General features: G+C 38.0%; 1 protein-coding gene across 2 annotated transcripts in view; it reads right to left on the bottom strand.

Moving 5' to 3' along the window:
• Window positions 1-827: 827 nt before the first annotated feature.
• Window positions 828-8,068, bottom strand: part of zfand4 (zinc finger, AN1-type domain 4) — a 52,748-nt gene continuing 45,507 nt past the window's right edge. The window contains exons 9-10 of one of the 2 annotated variants that reach the window (XM_063070748.1): window positions 6,818-6,944; window positions 828-2,985 (exon numbers count right to left, since the gene is read on the bottom strand). In XM_063070748.1, coding sequence (XP_062926818.1) covers window positions 2,850-2,985; window positions 6,818-6,944 — 263 coding nt within the window. In that variant the 3' untranslated portion in view covers window positions 828-2,849. The remainder of the gene's footprint in view (window positions 2,986-6,817; window positions 6,945-8,068) is intronic. The other variant, XM_063070747.1, reaches the window with a different exon arrangement.

Here is an 8,068-nt window from a genome sequence, read left to right as displayed (position 1 = left end):
TCATCTCCTTACAGGCAGCCACAAAACAAAGAAAGCCAATAGAACCCACTTTTTTAAATAAAACCGTCAAACACCTAACGTGCAAAAAAAAACACAAATCGTGCAAACAGCAAATAACATTCAGAACTGAAGTTCACAGAAGTGAGCCCACAGCTGATTCCGAACCCCATTAATTGCAGGCCATAACTTCAGTTCAGCGCAGAGACAAGTAAACCTCATGGAGCAGCAAGCTGACCACTGGCCTGTTCCTCACCTCTGGCCCAAACAAACTGTCCTTTTCAATCTGGTCTGGCACTCGAATCAGCCAAACCCCAGGTCAATAGCTCTCGGGCCTGTACCCAGCCTTTCCACTTCAGCCTGGTGCTTAAATTGGTCATATCTTGGGTCTTCCCAAGCTGCGCTGCCTCAATTTTGCCTTGGTTCTGCCACATCGAATCGCCTCCGTCCGCTCTAGGAATGGCCAAACATTGGCTCATTCTCCACTCGGATCTGCACTCCATTGTCGCGATTCCACTCGCAACCACCACGCCACAACTGGCCTACAGCTTCGAGACTTCAGTTTGCGCCGTAAGAATGCCGGGTCATATTCCCAAAGGGAAGTTCCAGGCTATTGATGGCAATGATTGTATCTGAGAAAAAATGTGATTAAAATAGTAATTTATAGCTTTGCTGACTACCAGCAAATTGTTGCTGTGCTTCACCAGGGCCGTCTTAAATCTACCCTTCCCATTCTATTAATCTAGTTTAATGGAACAGCTGTGTATAGGCTGGGTAACAGGAAGCCCTTGGAAAATGTTGCAATAGGAGCATTTGCGTTAATATCTCAGCTCAGCATCTGCTCTTGTCCTTTTGGAATGTTTCTCCATGTTAGTAACCAGCATTGGTATGCTTGCTGTGTTCTGTGGCTAACCATAAGAATGCATCCACCCAAAATTAAGCATCAAGCCTAATAGAATCTAAGGCCAGGTAGAAACTGATGACAAGTACAGTGAAAATAATCCATAAGGAAGCTGAACGACTGTCAGGAAACTTGTCTGCTGCCAAGCTGATTCAGAGACATTGGTTGGAGATGGTTCTCTTCAAAGCTCATTGATAGTTGGCAGTTTCTTGGAGATGACTGATCTCAAGCGACAGCCAGTATCTTAAATCCACTTTCAAAATAATGGCTGCAACTGTTTGTGACCAAGTGATACATACAAAATCAGATTTCCATGTTTCCTACCCACATGCCAATCAACTGGTGGGTATCTGAGGATCATCAAAATAGTTTTTAAACCATAGATTCTGCCTTACCAAAGTCAGAAAGTTAAATCAAAAAGACAAGATTTATAACATAGATGATGTGAATCACAGAATGCCTCAGTCATCACCAGATCTAGAGGCTCACAGGATCAGTGGGTAAGAAAGAAAGAGCGGGGGAGAAAAGAAAAGTAAACAGGTAATTGCTGGATTAGGTGTTGTAGGGGAGAAAGAAACACATTGTGGCTACAGAATGATCAAGTTATGCATTGTTATAAAACCATTTAAATGGTGCAATTAAACACAAAACATCCCTGTTTAATGCAAATATTGTTTCATGCTATGAATATAATGCTCAGGATAACATTAAAATTGATAAAAAGGCACTACAAATACAACTTACAAAATTTTACACATTGTGTTGAAATAATAGTTATCACAGCAATTTAAAATTACACCATGATCTAAAGGCCAAACTTAAAGAATAATAGGTCACACATTAACCGCCTCCTTCTTGAACCAGTTATGGATTTCATTATGAGAGGGCAAAGACTACAAATCTCTGGTGATTACCTCTCGCCTGCAGTGTTCAATTATAAATAGGGTGGACTGATCAAGCAATTAAATAGAGTACAAGATACCATTACAGTACAAATGCCAAAATACCAATGTTTTAATATAAATTAGTTTAATATTGGCTAGATGCTGTCTGCACATTAGAAAAATTATAGGTGCAAATTATTCAATTTTTATTCAAATCTTGTTAACAGCACTAACTTTTATTTGCAAAAAAAAAATGTGTAGTCTTGTATTTAAAAAACTGAGATTACAAAAAAGATTCACTTTGCCAAAATGTGAGATATGTAACAGAAGCAAAGAATTAGGCAGAGGATAATTTCTGAGGACCAGTCATAAAGACAGAAGAACAAATTTTAAAATTACCTCAGAACATGTTTCCAGTAAGGTGATCAATAATCTTTATACAGTGCATAAAACTTGAATTTTTTAAACAACTGAAGAGATATTGCACAACCAACCCAGTATGGGAGCCAAGTACAGTTGTCACTGAATCCAGCTATCAATGGTGTCAACATCTGTAGAAGCAGCAGAGGCGCAAATTTTTCAGCATGAAATAAATATACCTTTAACAAGAACTTGCAATGTTAAAATAGACACGTACTTAAAATGTTATATTACAAAGATCTAATGCACATGCCATCTTTTTCAAAAAAAAGTCCTCCCTTGGGATTTATTTCAGTCAAACAGTAGTGACAGGATTTTAATAAAGTGCATTCTTGCAAGATTTGCTAGTGAAGCATTATCTGCACCAAATACAAAATTAACAAAAACATCTGCATTCATTTGAAACCGAACCCACCGCGCAAATCTTCGGGAAATTTCATTTCTTTTTCCACACTGACAATTTACTAAAAGAATTATGCAAACTAAAAACCCACAATAGTGTTCACATAATACATAAATACCAAGCATCAATTATGTGCTTCTGATTGGCAATTTTGTCTTTCCAAGATCAATGTCAAAATTACGCAAAATGGTTAAATATTTAGTTCTTTCTGCACAGTCTGACAGGTTACACAAAATTACGTGGATCAGATTTTTGGAAGCTTTGGTGCACTGATGACAGGGTTGGTCTCTTGCAAATATTTTCTTCCCACCGTCTTGTAGTCATATGTACATTCATGAGTCTCAGCATAGCGATGAGTTGCGCAAAAATTGTTTCCACACCTACAATTTGAGGAACACAATTTAGTGCTCAAGCAATCTGTATTCATTTTAATCTTGAAGTACACATTTATGAATATTTGATTGCTTTACTTGAAAAACAATTAGGAAGATTCCACAAGTGATATACAAAATACACACTACTGTTAATACTGTACTAAAGCTTCAAATAGACCATATCTTTTTGTACTCACTCAATGTGAAACAGAGTCTTAAGACACAAGGGAACTGAGTACAGTCGGCCCTCCTTATCCGCGAGGGATTGGTTCTGGAACCCCTCGTGGATACCAAAAAACGCGGATGCTCAAGTCCCTTATTCAACCTGTCCAAATGCGGTGGACCTGAGGACCCAGCGGAACCCCGGACCTTATTTAACCTGTTTCACTGTGGTGGACATTAGGACCCGGTGGCAGAGCTCTGAATCCGCAGTGTTTCTGTTCATGAAAATAATTACAATCACGATTTAAAATAAAGTGGAAATAATAAAGCGATCAGAAAGAGGTGAAACACCATTGGTCATTGGAAAAGCATTAGGCTACAGTCGGTCAATGATTGGAACAATTTTAAAGTGAGAAAGGCCCTACCCCAATGAAAGCTACAATTATTACTGAGCAACGCAGTTGTTTTATTATTGAGTTTTTGATCCTCCACATTAACCTGGCATGGATGGAGAGCGCGCTCGGGAATGGTCTGTCACTGGATTGAACTCGGGAATTTCCGTTCCCGAGCCCGGCGCTGAAACATACGTTTCTTAAGTGTTTTATATGCATAGAAAGGTAAAATATATACTATATACTAAGACAAACGTTTGACTAACTGACGCTAAATAATACCGGATGTACCTGTTCCGACTTACTCAGTAAGAGAACTTCCATTTTTTTTTCAATCCCGATCCACGATAACCTACGCACATCCTCCCGTATACTTCAAGTCATCTCTAGATTATTTATAATACCTAATACAATGTAAATGCTATGTAAAATAGTTGTTATACTGCATTGTTTAGGGAATAATGACAAGAAAAAGAAGTTTGTACATGTTCGAACAATGAGTAGTGCTGGAAGAGCACTTCCAGGTTTTCTCGATTCGCGGTTGGTTGAATTCGCGCATGCGGAACTTGCGGATAAGGAGGGCCGACTGTATAGTTTTGGAGGTAGGGCAGGGGTCAGTAAAGAGCAATGAGAACCATTTTCTTACTCCTTGTTTCAGGTTTTAAGTGATGCTATTAATAAAACAGCCAACAGAAGCTTTCAACCAATATTAGAGTGCTCTCAATATTTGCAATTATTTTCTCCAATACAAGGCCCATTAAATATCATTAATAAATCAGAGCATTATTTGAAATATTACTAAAATGACACTGCAAATTCAGGGAGATGAAATGCCTTAGGAAAGGCACGAGTGTGGAGCAATACACTGCAACAAACCAGTTGACAGTGAGGAAGCCTATTATAGCTTAAGGCCAGATCTGCACCAGCTGAAAAAAAAATGGCAGATGGAATTTAATGCAGACAAGCACGAGGTGTAGCATTTTGGGAGGACCAACCAGGGTAGGTTTTGCACAGTGACTGGTAGGACACTGTGGAGTGCGATAGAACAGAAGGATCTGGAAATACAGATCCATAATTTCTTGAAAGCGGTGTAACAGGTAGATAGGATCGTAAAAAAAAAGCTCTTGGCACATTAGCCTTCATAAATCAATGTATAGAGTACAGAAGTTGGGATATTATGTTGTAATTGTCTAAGATGTTGATGAGGCCTAATTTGGAGTATTATGTATAAAGATTTGATCACTTACCTACAGGAAACATGTAAATAAAATTGAAAGCATGCAGAAAAATTTTGCTGGGTTTTGAGGACCCAGGTTACAGGGAAGATTGAATAGGTTGCGACTTTATTCCCTAGAACGTAGAAGATTTGGAAAAGGTGTACAAAATTATAGATAGGTTAAATGCAGGCAGGCTTCACCCCCCCCCCCCACCCCACTGAGGTTAGGTGAGACTACAACTAGATGGGTTAAGGGTGAAAGGTGAAATGTTTAAGAGGAACTTTTTCACTTAGAAGGTGGTGGCAGTATGGAACAAGCTGCCAGTACAGGTGGTGAATGTGGGGTCGATTTCAACATTTGAGAAATTTGGATAGGTACATGGATGAGAGGGGTATGGAGGGCTATGGTACTGGTGCAGGTCGATGAGACCAGGCATATTAATACCTTCTTCCACTGGTATACAACGCCCTGTAGATTTAAATATCCAATCAATACTGAGGCTGGGATCAGCATAAAATCACTCTTTCATTTGGCAACTGCATACACACACTTCAGATTGGCAAGTCAAGTCAAATTTATTGTCATTTATTTATTTACATGTATCTAATGTATATAACCATGTAAACAAGACAACATATACAAGACAACATTTCCCCAAAACAACATGTAAAACACAGTAGTACACATAACACACAATAACTTATGAAGGCAAGGATAAAGTGTGGGAAAGGAAATAGCATTCTGCACAAGGTATCTCAAAACAAGTTTGTGCCCTCAAAGGGCACTCCAGCTGAACTGTGGTATTTGAGCTGAGACAGTTTACTACTGAAGATGCCTGAACTTCTTATTCTGTTCACAGCATCCATACCAGCTTGGCATTCTACAATACACAATGACCAGGATAGTTTAAAAGGAATTAGGAACGTGTGCAAAATACATAACCGAGTATTAATAAGGTATTACTTGCTTAGTTCTTGTATTTAGTTTATCCTAATAAGGTGTACTGAGCTGAAACAGCTATCTATCCCTAAATAAAGTACTTAAAACTAACTAATGGACATTTTTTGAGGTGAGAGTAAATGGCCAACGATTATTGCCTTTTGCTGCCCTAAGCAATTTCACATTATATCTGAAATAGAAGCATCATTTTTTCCCTCTCTCTTCACCATTCACGTCATGAAAGACAAAAATATCTACAAAACAAAATTTTGACTGTAAACATTTCATGATATAATCTCAAACAACAGGAATTCTGCAGATGCTGGAAATTCAAGCAACACACATCAAAGTTGCTGGTGAACGCAGCAGGCCAGGCAGCATCTATAGGAAGAGGCGCAGTCGACGTTTCAGGCCGAGACCCTTCGTCCCTGACGAAGGGTCTCGGCCTGAAACGTCGACTGCGCCTCTTCCTATAGATGCTGCCTGGCCTGCTGCGTTCACCAGCAACTTTGATGTGTGTTTCATGATATAATCTATTCAATAACATCAATCCCACCACATTCAAAGGATACTCACTGAAAACAGTACCTACATTGCAAGCACATCAACCAAAACCCCTATGTCCATTTAAAATTACAAGCAATAAACTGAAATACAATTAGGAACCTCATCTCTCCCAAGAATATTCTGCCCAACATTTTCAATGCTTTGAAATTACTGCCTGTAAAACCCCTAATTTGCATTGCATGAATTAAAATTTCAATATTTGGGAAATGAAACAGTGACTTGAATATTCATTGAGTTTTTCCTTATTTAGATTTAAATGAATAATTTTGGTAGGTAAAAAAGAAAATTGCAAATTCTAAACTGTAAATTAAAGGTTTAAATGGTAAAGTTATGACACTTTCAAAGATACATATCTAGAATTTATATCTGGTCTTTCATTTTCAACTGGCCTGTTGTGGTCTTTATTTTAATGTTTTAACATGGGAATTCTTGATTCCAACTGCCCAAGACTGGAAAAGAACAAATGCCATATTTCCAGTTTAGGAAAGTGTACCACAACCAATTATGCCCTTGAAAGACATGTCTACCTCAGCATTTCACCAGAACAAAAATAATACTAACCTGCACTCGTAGCTGGTCGCCAATCCAGTTTTCTTCCCACAAAGAAAGCAGTGCTTGGTAGTTTTCTTTTTTGTCTGGGTTGGAGCCTTTACCGGTGGAAAATGATGTGTAGGGGTGTCTGATGTACCTAATGACATTTCAAGAAACAAAAGAGGTAACATTGTTTACACTGAAATATTACTGAGAAATCAAATAAGGCACAAACTGTTCAGAGATGAATGACAAGAGAACAATACTACCAGTACTGATGAGAAACCCTCGACAGTTAACTTCCCTCCTATATGCTGCATGACTCACTGAGTTCACCCGGCAATTTGCATGTACGTGTCTGTTTTGAGTTATGTACAGGGAGATGCTGAAAACAATTCCCCGTGAAATATTCAAGGTAGACAATGACTCTTAGAAAGTGACTTTTCTAAAAATCTTCCTTTCATTCTTAATGGTAGATTGTCACTCAATATAAAGTATTCTACACAAAAATAAAACAAATTCCATTTGCTCACTTCAAACTAACTGTAGGGTAAAATTTGAATAGATTTTTCTCAAATCACTACACTGGTTGTTTCTTAAGTGGAATAAATTCTATTCCAGTAATGCACATTTGTTTGCAGAGTTGAGGCATTGACAACCCCAAATTATTTTAAGGGACCACTTAAGACAAACATGAAAACTCTGAACTTCTCAAAAAAGTCCTCACTGCTGCCGTTTTTTTTTAAAACAGCACTTTGACCTTGGACTCTTTCTGCAGACCAATGGCTGAGTCCCAAAATGCTATGTTTTCCAAGTTTAAGCTAGAAATTCTGCAGATTGAATGTCTGGCTCAGATGCAGTGTCTCATTCACGTCAGTCAGGAGTAAGCACGAGGAGGAAGCGCAAGAGGTTTCAGGAAATTTACATTCTCTTAAAATTCAAATAAACACACGTTCTAAAATTTGTTAATTTTTGTAAATTATATTTTAACAGCTTAATCGATCTTAATAGTTGTAGCTTTGGAAGTACTAACTCCACTCTAAATGGAAGAAAAGACTACATATGCAGTGACAATACAGGAAGTGGTTCTGAAAAGAGGCAATTCCAGAGCTGCATTTTTAAAAATCTTTCTCCACAGCTCTGAAGCAGTAATAAAAGAATAAAACAGATGCTTAAGAGTATGGATTTATCCAGATGGTGAAATACCCTTTTTTATGTTAATCCCCAAGCCTAACCAGTTTGGAAGCTATAACACATATAAATTATATTTCAAATGATTAA

The sequence above is a fragment of the Mobula hypostoma genome, chromosome 18 (assembly GCF_963921235.1).
Source record: "Mobula hypostoma chromosome 18, sMobHyp1.1, whole genome shotgun sequence".
In the NCBI taxonomy this organism is placed as follows: domain Eukaryota; kingdom Metazoa; phylum Chordata; class Chondrichthyes; order Myliobatiformes; family Myliobatidae; genus Mobula; species Mobula hypostoma.
The sequence above is the reverse complement of the archived record's forward strand: the minus strand, read 5'-3'. Positions and strand labels throughout refer to the sequence as shown.